Source organism: Pseudophryne corroboree, chromosome 5 (assembly GCF_028390025.1).
Source record: "Pseudophryne corroboree isolate aPseCor3 chromosome 5, aPseCor3.hap2, whole genome shotgun sequence".
In the NCBI taxonomy this organism is placed as follows: domain Eukaryota; kingdom Metazoa; phylum Chordata; class Amphibia; order Anura; family Myobatrachidae; genus Pseudophryne; species Pseudophryne corroboree.
The window spans coordinates 123520549-123539193 of record NC_086448.1 but is presented as its reverse complement, the minus strand read 5'-3'; the positions used below and the strand labels follow the sequence as shown (position 1 = coordinate 123539193).

Genomic DNA, 18645 nt, shown 5'->3' with positions numbered 1-18645 from the left:
TTTCCCTTATAGCATCTTTATATATATCTCAATATCGCCAAAATCAGTGCCCCCCCTCTCTGTTTTAACCCTGTTTCTGTAGTGCAGTGCAGGGGAGAGCCTGGGAGCCTTCTCTCCAGGCTTTCTGTGAGAGAAAATGGCGCTGTGTGCTGAGGAGATAGGCCCCGCCCCTTTTTCGGCGGGCTCGTCTCCCGCTATTTAGTGAATCTTGGCAGGGGTTAAATATCTCCATATAGCCTCTGGGGGCTATATGTGAGGTATTTTTCGCCAAAAAAGGTTTTCATTTGCCTCCCAGGGCGCCCCCCTCCCAGCGCCCTGCACCCTCAGTGACTGCCGTGTGAAGTGTGCTGAGAGGAAAATGGCGCACAGCTGCAGTGCTGTGCGCTACCTTTAGAAGACTGCAGGAGTCTTCAGCCGCCGATTCTGGACCTCTTCTTACTTCAGCATCTGCAAGGGGGCCGGCGGCGCGGCTCCGGTAACCATCCAGGCTGTACCTGTGATCGTCCCTCTGGAGCTGATGTCCAGTAGCCAAGAAGCCAATCCATCCTGCACGCAGGTGAGTTCACTCCTTCTCCCCTAAGTCCCTCGTTGCAGTGATCCTGTTGCCAGCAGGACTCACTGTAAAATAAAAAACCTAAGCTAAACTTTCTCTAAGCAGCTCTTTAGGAGAGCCACCTAGATTGCACCCTTCTCGGCCGGGCACAAAAATCTAACTGGAGTCTGGAGGAGGGTCATAGGGGGAGGAGCCAGTGCACACCACCTGATCGGAAAGCTTTACTTTTTGTGCCCTGTCTCCTGCGGAGCCGCTATTCCCCATGGTCCTTTCAGGAACCCCAGCATCCACAAGGACGATAGAGAAATGGGGAAATTCGTTAGCAGGTATTAAGATACCTGCCTTTTGAGAAAGGTACCCTGCTGGCGTTAAAACGAGTTAAGGACATAGGCGAATTGATTTGTGGAAGACTGCCACCTTTGCCAGTCTATCAGCGTGGCTACTATCATTCGGCTGCACCTTGGAGGAAAGCCTGGCAAGCCGCCATCTCACACAAGTATAATAGTGTGACCATTCATCTCTTCCACCGAGTGAGCTCGTATGCATATAGAAGCACACAGCCGTGGATGCGAGTGCCCGCCTCCCGCTGTAAGTGCGAGCTATCCTCTGAGTAACATCAGGAGTGATCCCCGGGTCATCATCACCACTCACTGCACCACAGCGTGACCGGCAGCTGCTTATTCTCAGCGGCATCTGCAACTGGCCCGACGCAGGCACATCATTGGAGATTAACTGCCGCCGCCTAATTGGGGGTCTACTTCCAACTGGAGCACGTGCAATTGGAATTGGACTGCAACTATCCCTTAAATATCAGTGAGTGGCACGTTTCACATCCCAAGTCACTTTGTTATTTTTATTACTATAAGCCACGCTATACTGGAGCTTCCACATCATTGTACTACACTGGAGGTAATTTGTATCTTATGGAACAGGAGCTTTAAACACTGATTGTTACATATTATGAAATTCAGTGCAATTACATAGTAACCAGATACTTCAGTTGGTTCTAATTTTTATTGCATCTTTTCAAGTTGTTTGTAACTTTTATATTGTGATTTACCTTGTACTAAACCCCCGGGAGGTTCATTTACATTGTGCTTCTCTTTATAATACATGTTTTAAAACTTATTTGTTAAGCGCCACTTGAATTTATTATCTTTTTACTGTTTTGGGGATTGGAAAGTGCCTCTTCTTAGTGGCTGACGATATACAGTCTAATATAAAACACTGCTCACCACAGCGCCGAAGACCTTCTTTGTTTTTAAGGGCATGCACACGCGCCTTATTGGGGGGATGGGGGACACAATTCAATTGCTCCGTTGGGCGCCCATGACATTTGAGCACTCACGAACGTATATGACCACACAGGAAAATTAACTTTTCCACCTTATATAAACAGAGCATTGTTAGTATGGATTAGCAGTTCCTTCTACAACATCTAATTAGGGTTGTGATTTTATAGCATACAAACAGAAAACAAAATCACCTTCCCAGACTTTCAAAATCTTTTTAATAGCTATTTCTGAATCTAGGAAGCTATTTTTGAACACATTAACAAGATTTCAAATAAATATATAATACCACATGTCCCCACTTAGCAGTAGGTCAACGTTATTGTACGAGGGGTGTGTAATAAGTTTCCAAATGTGCAGTGCATAGCATAGGTAGAGTTACATACAATCTGACTTTCTGGTTGTGAACTGTAATCTCGACTAAAGTTCTTGTGAAAGGTCAGGGCACAGAACCATACATAAGCAACACTGCTCACAAACTCGTTATGGAGCTCAACAGAGGCCACTAGAGAGCCATGATCTGCTACGGCTACAAGACTGATCTGCAACGGCATAAGAGTTTTGACGACTGCAAGCTGCTTTCGGGGAGGAAACACTGTCCTGACCCACTGAGTTTGAGTGGTTTGCAGAATGCAGATGGCCCCTGAAAGACGAGGAGCGCTGCGGCCGACCTGTGTCTGCCATCACTGAGGACAACATTGCTGCCATGCGGACCATAGTTGAGGTAGACACCAGTGACAGTGGCCCAGTTACAGAAGGAAAATAAGATTTTACTTACCGATAAATCTATTTCTCGGAGTCCGTAGTGGATGCTGGGGTTCCTGAAAGGACCATGGGGAATAGCGGCTCCGCAGGAGACAGGGCACAAAAAGTAAAGCTTTTCCGATCAGGTGGTGTGCACTGGCTCCTCCCCCTATGACCCTCCTCCAGACTCCAGTTAGGTACTGTGCCCGGACGAGCGTACACAATAAGGGAGGATTTTGAATCCCGGGTAAGACTCATACCAGCCACACCAATCACACCGTACAACTTGTGATCTAAACCCAGTTAACAGTATGATAACAGCGGAGCCTCTGAAAGATGGCTTCCTTCAACAATAACCCGAATTAGTTAACAATAACTATGTACAATTTATGCAGATAATCCGCACTTGGGATGGGCGCCCAGCATCCACTACGGACTCCGAGAAATAGATTTATCGGTAAGTAAAATCTTATTTTCTCTATCGTCCTAGTGGATGCTGGGGTTCCTGAAAGGACCATGGGGATTATACCAAAGCTCCCAAACGGGCGGGAGAGTGCGGATGACTCTGCAGCACCGAATGAGAGAACTCCAGGTCCTCCTTAGCCAGAGTATCAAATTTGTAAAATTTTACAAACGTGTTCTCCCCTGACCACGTAGCTGCTCGGCAAAGTTGTAATGCCGAGACCCCTCGGGCAGCCGCCCAAGATGAGCCCACCTTCCTTGTGGAGTGGGCCTTTACAGATTTAGGCTGTGGCAAGCCTGCCACAGAATGTGCAAGTTGGATTGTGCTACAGATCCAACGAGCAATCGTCTGCTTAGACGCAGGAGCACCCATCTTGTTGGGTGCATACAATATAAACAACGAGTCAGATTTTCTGACTCCAGCTGTCCTTGCAATATATATTTTTAATGCTCTGACAACGTCCAGTAACTTGGAGTCCTCCAAGTCACTTGTAGCCGCAGGCACTACAATAGGCTGGTTCAGATGAAATGCTGACACCACCTTAGGGAGAAAATGCGGACGAGTCCGCAGTTCTGCCCTGTCCGAATGGAAAATCAGATATGGGCTTTTGTAAGATAAAGCTGCCAATTCTGACACTCTCCTGGCAGAAGCCAGGGCTAGAAGCATGGTCACTTTCCATGTGAGATATTTCAAATCCACCTTTTTTAGTGGTTCAAACCAATGAGATTTTAGGAAGTCCAAAACCACATTTAGATCCCACGGTGCCACTGGAGGCACCACAGGAGGCTGTATATGCAGCACTCCCTTAACAAAGGTCTGGACTTCAGGGACTGAAGCCAATTCTTTTTGAAAGAAAATCGACAGGGCCGAAATTTGAACCTTAATAGATCCCAATTTGAGACCCATTGACAATCCTGATTGCAGGAAATGTAGGAATCGACCCAGTTGAAATTCCTCCGTCGGAGCACTCCGATCTTCGCACCACGCAACATATTTTCGCCAAATTCGGTGATAATGTTGCACGGTTACTTCCTTCCTTGCTTTAATCAAAGTAGGAATGACTTCTTCCGGCATGCCTCTTTCCTTTAGGATCCGGCGTTCAACCGCCATGCCGTCAAACGCAGCCGCGGTAAGTCTTGAAACAGACAGGGACCCTGCTGAAGCAAGTCCCTCCTTAGAGGTAGAGGCCACGGATCTTCCGTGATCATCTCTTGAAGTTCCGGGTACCAAGTCCTCCTTGGCCAATCCGGAACCACTAGTATCGTTCTTACGCCTCTTTGCCGTATAATTCTCAATACTTTTGGTATGAGAGGCAGAGGAGGAAACACATACACCGACTGGTACACCCAAGGCGTTACCAGCGCGTCCACAGCTATTGCCTGCGGATCTCTTGACCTGGCGCAATACCTGTCCAGTTTTTTGTTGAGGCGAGACGCCATCATGTCCACCATTGGTCTTTCCCAACGGGTTACCAGCATGTGGAAGACTTCTGGATGAAGTCCCCACTCTCCCGGGTGAAGATCGTGTCTGCTGAGGAAGTCTGCTTCCCAGTTGTCCACTCCCGGGATGAACACTGCTGACAGTGCTATCACATGATTCTCTGCCCAGCGAAGAATCCTTGCAGCTTCTGCCATTGCCCTCCTGCTTCTTGTGCCGCCCTGTCTGTTCACATGGGCGACTGCCGTGATGTTGTCCGACTGGATCAATACCGGTTTTCCCTGAAGCAGAGGTTCTGCCTGGTTTAGAGCATTGTATATTGCTCTTAGTTCCAGAATGTTTATGTGAAGAGACGTTTCCAGGCTCGTCCATACTCCCTGGAAGTTTCTTCCTTGTGTGACTGCTCCCCAGCCTCTCAGGCTGGCGTCCGTGGTCACCAGGATCCAATCCTGTATGCCGAATCTGCGGCCCTCCAATAGATGAGCACTCTGCAACCACCACAGAAGAGACACCCTTGTCCTTGGAGACAGGGTTATCCGTAGGTGCATCTGAAGATGCGACCCTGACCATTTGTCCAACAGATCCCTTTGGAAAATTCTTGCGTGGAATCTGCCGAATGGAATCGCTTCGTAAGAAGCCACCATTTTTCCCAGGACTCTTGTGCATTGATGTACAGACACCTTTCCTGGTTTTAGGAGGTTCCTGACAAGCTCGGATAACTCCTTGGCTTTTTCCTCCGGGAGAAAAACCTTTTTCTGAACCGTGTCCAGAATCATCCCTAGGAACAGCAGACGAGTTGTCGGCATTAACTGGGATTTTGGAATATTCAGAATCCACCCGTGCTGTTTTAGCACTTCTTGAGACAGTGCTAATCCCATCTCTAGCTGTTCTCTGGACCTCGCCCTTATTAGGAGATCGTCCAAGTATGGGATAATTAATACGCCTTTTCTTCGAAGAAGAATCATCATCTCGGCCATTACCTTTGTAAAGATCCGAGGTGCCGTGGACAATCCGAACGGCAGCGTCTGAAACTGATAGTGACAGTTTTGTACAACGAACCTGAGGTACCCCTGGTGTGAGGGGTAAATTGGAACGTGGAGATACGCATCCTTGATGTCCAAGGATACCATAAAGTCCCCCTCTTCCAGGTTCGCTATCACTGCTCTGAGTGACTCCATTTTGAACTTGAACTTCTTTATGTACAGGTTCAAGGACTTCAGATTTAGAATAGGCCTTACCGAGCCATCCGGCTTCGGTACCACAAAAAGAGTGGAATAATACCCCTTCCCTTGTTGCAGAAGAGGTACCTTGACTATCACCTGCTGAGAGTACAGCTTGTGAATGGCTTCCAACACCGTCTCCCTTTCGGAGGGGGACGTTGGTAAAGCAGACCTCAGGAAACGGCGAGGTGGATCTGTCTCTAATTCCAACCTGTATCCCTGAGATATTATCTGCAGGATCCAGGGATCTACTTGCGAGTGAGCCCACTGCGCGCTGTAATTTTTGAGACGACCGCCCACCGTCCCCGAGTCCGCTTGAGAAGCCCCAGCGTCATGCTGAGGCTTTTGTAGAAGCCGGGGAGGGCTTCTGATCCTGGGAAGGAGCTGCGTGTTGCTGTCTCTTCCCTCGACCTTTGCCTCGTGGCAAATATGAATAGCCCTTTGCTCTCTTATTTTTAAAGGAACGAAAGGGCTGCGGTTGAAAAGTCGGTGCCTTTTTCTGTTGGGGAGTGACTTGAGGTAGAAAGGTGGATTTCCCGGCTGTAGCCGTGGCCACCAAATCTGATAGACCGACTCCAAATAACTCCTCCCCCTTATACGGCAAAACTTCCATATGCCGTTTTGAATCCGCATCGCCTGTCCACTGTCGCGTCCATAAAGCTCTTCTGGCCGAAATGGACATAGCACTTACCCGTGATGCCAGTGTGCATATATCCCTCTGTGCATCACGCATATAAAGAAATGCATCCTTTATTTGTTCTAACGACAGTAAAATATTGTCCCTGTCCAGGGTATCAATATTTTCAATCAGGGATTCTGACCAAACTACCCCCGCACTGCCCATCCAGGCAGTTGCTACAGCTGGTCGTAGTATAACACCTGCATGTGTGTATATACTTTTTTGGATATTTTCCATCCTCCTATCTGATGGATCTTTAAGTGCGGCCGTCTCAGGAGAGGGTAACGCCACTTGTTTAGATAAGCGTGTTAGCGCCTTGTCCACCCTAGGAGGTGTTTCCCAGCGCTCCCTAACCTCTGGCGGGAAAGGGTATAATGCCAATAATTTCTTTGAAATTATCAGCTTTTTATCAGGGGCAACCCACGCTTCATTACACACGTCATTTAGTTCTTCTGATTCAGGAAAAACTATAGGTAGTTTTTTCATACCCCACATAATACCCTGTTTAGTGGTACCTGTAGTATCAGCTAAATGTAACGCCTCCTTCATTGCCAAAATCATATAACGTGTGGCCCTACTGGAAAATACGGTTGATTCGTCACCGTCACCACTGGAGTCATCGCCTGTGTCTGGGTCTGTGTCGACCGACTGAGGCAAAGGGCGTTTCACAGCCCCTGACGGTGTTTGAGTCGCCTGGACAGGCACTAATTGATTGTCCGGCCGTCTCATGTCGTCAAACGACTGCTTTAGCGTGTTGACACTATCCCGTAGTTCCATAAATAAAGGCATCCATTCTGGTGTCGACCCCCTAGGAGGTGACATCCCCATATTTGGCAATTGCTCCGCCTCCACACCAATATCGTCCTCATACATGTCGACACACACGTACCGACACACAGCAGACACACAGGGAATGCTCCTAATGAAGACAGGACCCACTAGCCCTTTGGGGAGACAGAGGGAGAGTTTGCCAGCACACACCAAAAGCGCTATATATATATCAGGGATAGCCTTATAATAAGTGCTCCCCTATAGCTGCTTTGTTATATAAAAATATCGCCATAAATTTGCCCCCCCTCTCTGTTTTACCCTGTTTCTGTAGTGCAGTGCAGGGGAGAGACCTGGGAGCCGTCCTGACCAGCGGAGCTGTGAGAGGAAATGGCGCCGTGTGCTGAGGAGATAGGCCCCGCCCCTTTTCCGGCGGGCTCGTCTCCCGCTATTTTGAGAAATCAGGCAGGGGTTAAATATCTCCATATAGCCTCTAGGGCTATATGTGAGGTATTTTTAGCCTTTATAGGTACTCATTTTGCCTCCCAGGGCGCCCCCCTCCCAGCGCCCTGCACCCTCAGTGACTGCCGTGTGAAGTGTGCTGAGAGGAAAATGGCGCACAGCTGCAGTGCTGTGCGCTACCTTTAGAAGACTGCAGGAGTCTTCAGCCGCCGATTCTGGACCTCTTCTGTCTTCAGCATCTGCAAGGGGGCCGGCGGCGCGGCTCCGGTGACCATCCAGGCTGTACCTGTGATCGTCCCTCTGGAGCTTGATGTCCAGTAGCCAAGAAGCCAATCCATCCTGCACGCAGGTGAGTTGACTCCTTCTCCCCTCAGTCCCTCGCTGCAGTGATCCTGTTGCCAGCAGGAATCACTGTAACATAAAAAACCTAGCTAAACTTTCTCTAAGCAGCTCTTTAGGAGAGCCACCTAGATTGCACCCTTCTCGGCCGGGCACAAAAATCTAACTGGAGTCTGGAGGAGGGTCATAGGGGGAGGAGCCAGTGCACACCACCTGATCGGAAAAGCTTTACTTTTTGTGCCCTGTCTCCTGCGGAGCCGCTATTCCCCATGGTCCTTTCAGGAACCCCAGCATCCACTAGGACGATAGAGAAATAAACAATCTTATCTGGATCCATCTGCTTTATACTCCACAAAAAGCTTGGAATGACAAGGTTTTTGCATGCTGGGTGCCTCATCAGCTGATTAAAGAGTAAAAAGAGACTATGTTGACTTGGTGATGCAACATGCTGGCCAGGTCTGATGCCGGTCGCTCAAACTCTGCCTGTGAGATCATCCATGGCGATGAATCCTGGATCTACAGTTTTGACCGTGAGACAAAACAGTCAGCCCAGTGGATCCCCTATTGGAGGTGCGCCACCACGTAAGTTTGGACTTGAATGTAGCGTGGCCAAGCAGATGGTGGCTGTTTGGGTAGCCAAGACCGATCATGCAGCCAACCAATGCCTTCCACAAGTGTGACCGGCCAAGAACTTGCGCTCGTGATGCCCTTCTCCACTTCAATAAAACGCCTGCCCACAAGTCCAGAAAAGTGGCAGATTTTCTGTCCCATGGACACATCCAGAAGCTTGGTCATCCCCCGTACAGTCCAAACCTGGCTACCTGCGGTTTCTTCGTGTTTCCACAAGTAAAACGCAAGATGCGTCGGATTTGTTTCAAGTCACTGGACGCTGCAATGGGTCCAGATGCTTTACAAAGTGGTTTGAGCTCATGCAACCCTGCATACCAGTGCTCTTGAAAAAAATGTAATGTTTGTAAATATAATACATTTTGTGTAGGCCGAAATTTACTGCACACCCCTTGTATAGCGTACATGGATAGAATTTTCTCTGCCTGTCTGCATTCACACATTCTGGCTTATAAGCAACATAAACAGGAAGACGCCAGCTGTAGAAACAGTTCTACTGCGTACTTTACAAAATGAGGAACTAAACAGTAATAACTCAAAACATTGACTCTCACTGTTCAGAAACCTTACGCAATGTTGTAATACAGTAAATCAGGGCAATTACAATGTAGTAGATGAATACAGAAGCCATTGGTAATTAAAAGGCATGTGATTTGGGACAGTGTAAAGTACGTTTTATGAGATCATTAACCAGTGAATAAAGTTCACTAACTGCAAGAATACACCAATCTGTATTACCGCAAGCCCAGGAACGGGACCATGGCAACTAACGTTCTAATGATAAATCCAGGATGAACTAAAACTCTTTTTGAAAACAAAAGGGCGAAATTCAATTACACAAAAAGTACTGTTGGGCATAGCCGACATGCCCGTCTGCACACATATCAGACACTTATGATAGTGCCAATATCACAAGTTGTACTCTGCGGGAAAACTTGTGATGCCAGCAGGGCGCAATGTGCCATTCTGCATCATTTTTGGGACTTGAATTTCCCTTTTATCATCAGCAATGGGCTTTACTATGTGCTATGTCCATCTATATATATATCACATGCATAAATATACCAATTGGGTGAGGATACACCCACACATGGAGTGCCTCTTTTAGAACATGTCAGAAATGTATACTTTAAACACAACTGCATCAAAATAGAGAAAAAGAATAAAGCACGGCGCCTACCTCAGCAGTGTAAGTTTCGCTGACGGCGGTCACCTCACGCTGCAGGACATGAATAGAGCTGGGAAAGTACGCTGCAGTTTTGGGAGAGTGAAAGGCAGTGATGAGGTGGCTTAGGGGAACTGTAACCTGTGAACACAAAAATATTAAGTCAACATCAATTATTCACCATAAGAGAAAAATGATGTAATGTATGGGAGTAAGTGACAATTGACCATTTGTTCCCAAACACTGGAAAACGGAGAAAAAATGTCCGTCATATTGGTAAGATCCGTTTGTTTTAACAAATGTATCTGAATAACCATTTTTGTTCATTTTCCAGTGTTTGGGAGCAAATTGTCACTTATTCCCATACATTACCAGATTTTCATTCCGACCAGCAGCCAGATAATTGTATGATGTGTACCTAGCTCATGATGTTCAGGTAAATAGACAAAGCTTGCCCATTCTCTGTGTCTGAAAAGAGGGATTAACCAAACACTTTGGGGTGTACTCAACATAAAAGAACCCCCAACAAGTAATGTAACAGTAACTAGATATACTGGGCAAAACTACAATAACTCCTCATTAGGTATCCGGACCCCAGGTCGCCACCAAAAAGGTTGACACACCTTAGGTCGACGCCAATTGGTCGACACATGAAAAATGACATGGAAAAAATGCCGACATATGCGTTTGACATATTTTTCCATTTTTTTTATTAAAAAAAAAACGTTTTCATTCTTTACGATCCACGTGGACTACAATTGGGAACGGTAACCTGTGCCGAGCGCAGTGGTAGCGGAGCGAGGCACCTTGCCCGAAACAGGGCAAGTGAAGCGAGCCATGCAAGGGGACACGGTGCACTAATCAGGGTTCCCGGTCACTGTACGGAGAAAACGACACCAAACCCCCCATACAAAACTCATGTCGACCTTTTTCAGGTGTCGGCCTGGAGTCCCATACCCCCTCATTATGGGCTATTTACATACAATGGCATAAAGACAAGTTACATGTAACCCTGACTGAAGTATATCACACTCTTAAATGTATGATCACTTTGTTTAAAAATTCTGGTTTTGAACATTAATGTGGTAATTCCAAATTATTCTAATTAACAATTTGCAATGACACCATCAATGCAAAGTCTATAAATTATTTATGGTTACACTTATGTTTATGTATTGTAGAATGTATTTTGTGTGTGTGTGTGTGTGGGGGGGAGGGAAGAGGGGGAGGAGGTGAAGCAACAAATTATTCAGACATCTCTTCAATATCTCCACAGCGGGTTCGGTATGCGTGACCAGCTCGCTACGCTCGCCACAGGTTCTATTCCCACTCCATGGGTGTCGTGGACACCCACGAGTGGGAACAGTCCCTGTTGGCCGGTATGCAGACCATCGGGTTTGTTAGTGGGCGGGCTTTATGGCCCGGTATTGTGACCGCAGGTCACATAACTGCAACCCATCCAAAATACATTAATCTGGCTTGTGTCAAAATAATTCAAGAAATGTTGACGTGTGCTCATTATGCAAGAGATCAGAACTTTGACAGAACAAAACAGATAGGAGATAAATCAGGGAACATGAGCAGCAAGTGAGGTCACACAGCCAGGCAACACCATCACCTGACCAGTGCATTACAGCTCCTGTAGTAGAAATATTTATTAGGGAAAGGCAACATGTGCCACTCCAGCTGCTGTGGAACTATACATTCCAGCATGACCTGCCACAGCATGCTAAAGAGGTCAGCTGGAGCGATACAGGCTGCCTACCCCTGATGTAGGTCTGAAAATAAGTCTTTATGAGAAAATATGCATATAAATAAAATGTTTATGTATCGGTTTGATACGTGTTAGTACAGTATATGGAAATTTAATTCTTAACTGTTCTGACAAGTGTCAAACTCAGAGATATAGAATAAGCATTCACCAGAAGAAAATAAATAAATCGAGTACAAGTAAATCACAAGTAGGTATGATCTCATCTGTTTAGATGTAATTAACTTGCATTAATTATAATGCTGTGTATTAATGCCAGTGAGTATCTAGTTTCAAAATCATTACTGGTTCTACTTTCCACAAACAAATATAGCAAAACAATTTAGAAGCAGATGAGATGGGAAAATGTAGAAGCGACACAGGAGCTGAAAAGCTGCAAGTCATAGAGGACACAAGGGGGTCGATTCAATTTGGCAACTTATGAATAGCGCCGGGAATTAGCTCCCGACGCTATTCAATTCAGCTCCAGTTAAGTCGGCAATGTCCCGTTCTCGCCGACTAAACAGGTTGAATTGTCGGGAGAACGGGCATTCTCCAACTTAACTCCCTGGCGCAAGGCTGATTCCCGACAGAATCAGCCTCGCGCCGGCCGCGAGGCAGCACTTTTGTCGGGTTTCTTCTCTCATCCCCCGGGGATGAGAGAAGAATTCCCGACAATTGCGGGTAACTAGCAGCTGAATTGAATAGCGTCGGGAGCTAATTCCCGGCGCTATTCATAAGTTGCCGAATTGAATCGACCCCAAGGAAATTACAATAGTGCTGTGTACTCATCTTAAAGTAAAATGAAGCAGTGTCATTTACAAAAATAAAAATGTCATTTTTACTTTGCACTAGTCAGAGTATCAGTGTCAACTATAAACATTTTCCCTGCAATGCAGTAATAAACAATCTTTTCGGAGAACAAAATTATTAACGTGTGAATGGACAAACGTACAGAGCTTATCAGACAATTTGCAGAATTTTTACTTGTTCAAGAGATTCCTAACAACCTACTTAGAATTAAACAACCTGGAAAAAAATGACATTTAGAATTTCCAACAATAGAAGAAATTGATCTGTAGTAGCTTCTATAGCTAAATGTAAGATAACAAAGTCACGTCATATTAAAGGAGAGTCAACTCAGGCTGCCTAATTCAAATAGCAGAACAGCTACACCTGCCACTGGTGCCGTGATCCCGAGCGACGGTCACATGACCGCATCCCGACTCGGTCCCAAACATATTACAAATAGGACACTGTTAAAGTGTGAACTTTTTATTTTCTAGGTAGAAGTGTATTTGGTTTGGCGTTGTAGGCCCTACACACTAGTCGATCTGACCGAAAGATATGAACGATCTCGTTCATATATTTCAGTGTGGAGGCACAAGTGATGAAAAGCGCGGCCCCGCGCTTGTTCATCGCTGCTGCCCCGTCGGCTGTGCATGCATGCAGGCCAATATGGACGATCTTGTTCATATTTGCCTGCACTTCTATGGAGCCGGGTGACGGGGGAGTGAAGGAACCTCACCCTCCCCCGTCATTGCCCCCCCCCCCCCCCCCCCCCGCCGGGACGCCCGTCGGCCGTATCCGCCGTCGGGCAGCTCAGCGGTAGATTGTTAAATGTGTAGGGCCCATTATTATTGCAACACTAGATCATATTGTCTTTTCAAGCTAAGTGCTCCACCTTCAACAATCCAACTACAGGACAGGTAAAATTATGTCAAGCGCCTGCTCTTACTGTCACTTCAGCATCAGATTTAAATACAAACAGGATCTATTTTCTTTTTATACTAAACCTAGCTTTTATGTGACAAAACTTGGCCAGGCTTATTTGAACCTGTCTAAACTGAAGCCGTTAAACCTGTTCAGCCCTTGTGACGTGAACTGTGTTCATACAAATATTTTTCCTGAAAAAACACGTTATCAAACAGTTTGCTGCCTGGGATGAAGAAGAGTATGCTGTATACACACACATACATTTTCTAAATAAAGCGCCATCCAACCTCAATAAATAAATGTCATGCTACATAGGAGATTATCAGGTGAGGAGGATGAAATTATTCTTTACTGGGGATGGGGGGATTAATTCTCAAGAAAAAGGGGGGAAAAAGTCAAAAAACAATTACATTTGCGGAATGTGTGCGCACTCGCTCGCTGTGTAAACAGTTAAACTAGTTTGGCTAACATTACACATGGGCCCCACACCACCAGGCCCAATCCCCTATCCTACCAGACACACAGACACACGGCCTGGGCTTTTAATTAAAGTGGCTAAGTTACATTCAGGTTCGTGATTGCAAGCTCTGTGAAACATGGTGTTACAAGGCATCCGGAATGTATGGGGCATATCTGGATGTTGGCATTATGGATCAAGTGTTTAGAGTGGGACCGCAACAGGTCTCTGACCATAGGCTGGCAGTACAGATAGTGCGTCTGTACATATATTTTATAGCAGGCCTGGCCAACTCTCCAGCTGTTGTGAAACTACAAGTCCCATCATGCCCTGCCACAGTTTTGCTATTAGGGGATGCTAAAACTGTGGCAGAGCATGCTGGGACATGTAGTTTCACAACATCTGGAGAGCCACAGGTTGGCCAGGCCTGTTTTATAGTATCTAGCACTGACTAGATCAAGAGATAAAAAACTGCAGTACATGTGTTTTCCCACATGTACTCTTCAGCCCTTCACCCTTTTCCCCGAGACGTAAAAATCTAGAACCAAAATTAGGAAAACAAAAATACTAAAACCCACCACAAAATTGTTAGTGGTGGCATTGCCCAATACATTGAGTTTCAAAATTAAAGAGACTCCCGCACCAGATTATAGATAAATAATAATTTTACAGGGAATATTTGTAATCTAACATTGTGCTGATCAAAACAATATTTCAACACAATTGTGTTGCAGTGGTGCTGCTTGTTGATCCAAATATATAATGTTAACAGAAAGGAGAAAAAGCAGATCAACTTTTTATAGCAGCACTCATTCCCTGAATAATCACTAATTATAAATATGATTCTTTCAAATAATTTGTAAGTAATAACATAGACTACAAGAAAAGATTCTCAATACCCATATGTGGTATAGATACCTTTATTGTTACCACATATGATGTATTATATGTCCCCTTTGTTCTAAAGGGGACAACTAAGTGAAATATTAAAATTTTGATAAGAGACAGAATAACGTGAGTGAGAAAATAAATTAAATTATGTGTAGAGAATATGTTAAAAAAAAAGTGCTAGTGTGCTGTCTTGATTTACAGATCAACAGAACCTGTGAATCAAATGTTTTTTGGTTTATTTTGATAAAACCACCACTAGCTTTTTCTAGCTGACAATGTATGCGACGGGTTACAAAGTGTGTCAATGTTGTACAATAAAGGTAGCACTGAAATCCACAAATTTGAGAATTTATTAGAAACGGCACAACATTGACACACTTTGTAACCCGTTTCTCACTCACGTTATTCTGTCTCTATCAAAATTTTAATATTTCACTTAGTTGTCCCCTTTAGAACAAAGGGGACATATAATACATCATATGTGGTAACAATAAAGGTATCTATACCACATATGGGTATTGAGAATCTTTTCTTGTAGTCTATGTTATTACTTACAAATTATTTGAAAGAATCATATTTATAATTAGTGATTATTCAGGGAATGAGTGCTGCTATAAAAAGTTGATCTGCTTTTTCTCCTTTCTGTTAACATTGCCCAATACATGCCAATAGTCAGTATGTCCAAGCAGAAACCACTTAGAGAGTTGCAGCAGTGCCTGATGCACTACTCCAGCATACGACTATACCACAAATAACTATCCACATGTGTTGCCTGCCAATTTCTGGCAGAGGTGCAGTAAAAAGCTAGCAAGAAGTAAAGGTACAATGGGCATAGCAATTCAAAAGTTAAGGTATAGGCATGACATTACTGATCTAGCTCCTTTCTATAGTATCATTTAAAGAGCCATGTACGTGCGACACACACAGTGCGCAGCCTTACTACAACCAGCCACGTACGTGCGACTCACACACTGTGCAGCCTTACTACAACCAGCCACGTAAGTGCGACTAACACACTGTGCAGCCTTACTACAACCAGCCACATACGTGCGACTCACACAGTGCGCAGCCTTACTACAACCAGCCACATACGTGCGACTCACACAGTGCGCAGTCTTACTACGCCCAGCCACGTACGTGCGGCTCACACAGTGCGCAGCCTTACTACGCACAGCCACGTACGTGCGACTCACAGTGCGCAGCCTTACTACGCCCAGCCACGTACATGCGACTCACAGTGTGCAGCCTTACTATGACCAGCCACATACATGATACGCAGTGCGCAGCCATACTGGAACCAGGCACATACATGACGCACACACAATGCACAGCCTTACTGCAACCAATGACACATACACAGTGCGCAGCCTTACTGCACCCAGTCATGTACATGACACACACACACAGTGCGCAGCCTTACTGCAACCAGCCACATACAAGACACATACACAGTGCGCAGCCTTACTACAACCAGCCACATATGCTTAACACACACTGTGCGCAGCCATGTACATGACACACACTGTGAAGCCTTACTACAATCAGCAAATGTGGAAAGACTATACTAGATGTACTCCAGATATATAGTCAGTATATAACCTAGGAGTGGGGCTCACAACCCCCCAGATCTGTAACCCCTATGTATAACTCATATGATGGCCCATCTTTAGTTACCCAACTTATTGGTGAATTACCGCCCCCCCCCCATTACACATCAGAGATATATTATTACACCATGTTTACATTTGCTGTACATTCTATTTTTATTATATTATACCATTACACAAAAGGTAAAATAGATGGCAGCTCTCCTGTATGCGCCGTACGTGACTTATATCCTGCCCGGCTACTGACAGCGCACCTCAGCTCACACTTCCGCCCGGCATGCTGGGACTTGTAGTTACATGACAGACACGCTGCAACTTCATAGCCGGTCTGGCGAGGCTAAAGACAGGCTGCGTGCCAGCGCCACCCGGCTGCGTGTGGTGACCCGCTATGAGCGCGCGTAATGGGGAGCGGCCACGTGATGTCACCCACCTGCGGCTGCACCGTGCTGCTGAGCGAGAACATGATGTCCGCACACCGGGGCTCCGGCTCACTGGTTCTCCGGTTACTTCTTCTTCCTACTGTCGGCCTCCCGGCGTGTGATGTAACAAAGGTGACCCGGATAACCCGGCAGCCAGAACTTCCGGGTTGCTGCGTCATTTCCGTCCCTTCTAAGCCGCGGTAACCATGGCTACGGGCCGTCCATTTCCGTTTGGTTGGTTCTATATCGGAGGGGCTGAAGGGACCTTGTGACGTATTGAGGGGAGGAGCTACGTCACCAGGGGGAGGAGCTACGGGCGAACAGGGTACCCGGAAAGTACGCTCGCCACGCTTCGGGCACGGTGGCTCGCTCCGCTCCGCTTCGCTCACCACCTAATTACTAAAGGTAATAGTTGGTGGCGTGGATAGTAGAGGAACTATCCCGCTGGCCTAGCTCCTCCCCCTTGCGTCGTAACTCCTCCCCCTTACGGAAAAGGTCCCTTAGCCCACTTGATTCTAGCATCTACCAAGTTTTAAGGGTTATATCTAACCGTTACATATGGACATAGTAACCTACAAAACCCTTAAAACTTTGCTAAGGAAAGGAAAAGTAGTCACTCGAACTGTAGTCCTGAAACGAGATATATTTACTAAAGTGCTGGTTGTTAGAAGTGGAGATGTTGGCCCTCATTCCGAGTTGATCGCTCTCTAGCTATTTTTTGCAGAGCAGCGATCATATAGTCACCGCCTCTAGGGGAGTGTATTTTCACTTTGCAAGTGTGCGAACGCTTGTGGGACGAAAAAGTTTTGTGCAGTTTCTGAGTAGGTCTGAACTTTCTCAGCCCTTGCGATCACTTCAGCTTGTTTGGTCCCGGAATTGACGTCAGACACCCGCCCTGCAAACGCTTGGACACACCTGCGTTTTCCCTACCACTCCCAAAAAATGGTCAGTTGACACCCATAAACGCCCTCTTCCTGTCAATCTCCTTGTGATCGGTTGGGCGAATGGATTAGTCGCTAGAAGCCTTGCACAGCAACAATGCTGTTTGTACCCGTAAGACGCGCCTGCGCATTGCGGTGCATATGCATGCGCAGTAGTAACCTGATCGCTGCGCTGTGAAAATCGGCAGCATGTGATCAACTCGGAATGACCCCCGTTGTTCGTAGTATCCAATCAGATTCTACTTTTCACTTACCTAGTAACACCTTCTAGAAGATAAGTTAGAATCTAATTGGTTGCTATAGGCAACAGCTCCCTTTCTTATAACCCCCACTTTAGTAAATATACCACCTTGTCTTTTATACAAGTATTGCAAAATCAGGAGAATACCTCCTTTTTCTTTCTTTAGGAACGTCTCTAGTAAATGTGGGATCTGGTCTCTAGGTCGATAGTAACTAGGTCGACCACTATTGGTCGACAGGGTTTCTAGGTCGACATGCAAACCTGGTCAAGAACTACAGGAAACGTTTGACCTCTGTAATTGCCAACCGAGGTTATATTACAAAGTATTGAGTTAAACTTTTTGATTGTCCAAATATTTATTTTCCGCAAGAATATACAAATAAATTGTTTAAAAATCATACAATGTGATTTCCTGGGTTTTTTTTTTTTCAGATTCTGTCTCTCACAGTTGAAATGTACCTATGATGGAAATTACAGACCTCTCTCATCTTTTTAAGTGGGTCAACTTGCACAATCGGTGGCTGTCCAAATACTTTTTTGCCCCACTGTACTTTGAGAGGATATAAACAGAAAGGTGGTCATTCCGAGTTGTTCGCTCGCTGCCAATTTTCGCAGTGCAGCGATTAAGTAAAAATACGGCAAAAATGCGCATGCGCTAAGTACTTTCACGCAAAACTTTGTAAATTTACACAAGCTCGAGCAACGTTTTTTCATGTGTTTCTGGGCGGAAACTGGCCGTTTTCCTGGAGTGTGCTAAAAAACGCAGGTGTGCCAGGTAAAAACGCAGGAGTGGCTGGAGAAACGGGGGAGTGGCTGACCGAACGCAGGGCGTGTTTGTGACGTCAAACCAGGAACTAAACGGACTGAGGTGATC

General features: G+C 45.9%; 1 protein-coding gene across 1 annotated transcript in view; it reads right to left on the bottom strand.

Moving 5' to 3' along the window:
- Window positions 1–16820, bottom strand: part of YME1L1 (YME1 like 1 ATPase) — a 134426-nt gene extending 117606 nt beyond the window's left edge. Inside the window, exons 1-2 of the mRNA XM_063921680.1 lie at window positions 16601–16820; window positions 9765–9890 (exon numbers count right to left, since the gene is read on the bottom strand). Of these exons, the coding sequence (XP_063777750.1) occupies window positions 9765–9890; window positions 16601–16768 (294 nt within the window). The 5' untranslated portion in view covers window positions 16769–16820. The remainder of the gene's footprint in view (window positions 1–9764; window positions 9891–16600) is intronic.
- Window positions 16821–18645: the final 1825 nt, after the last annotated feature.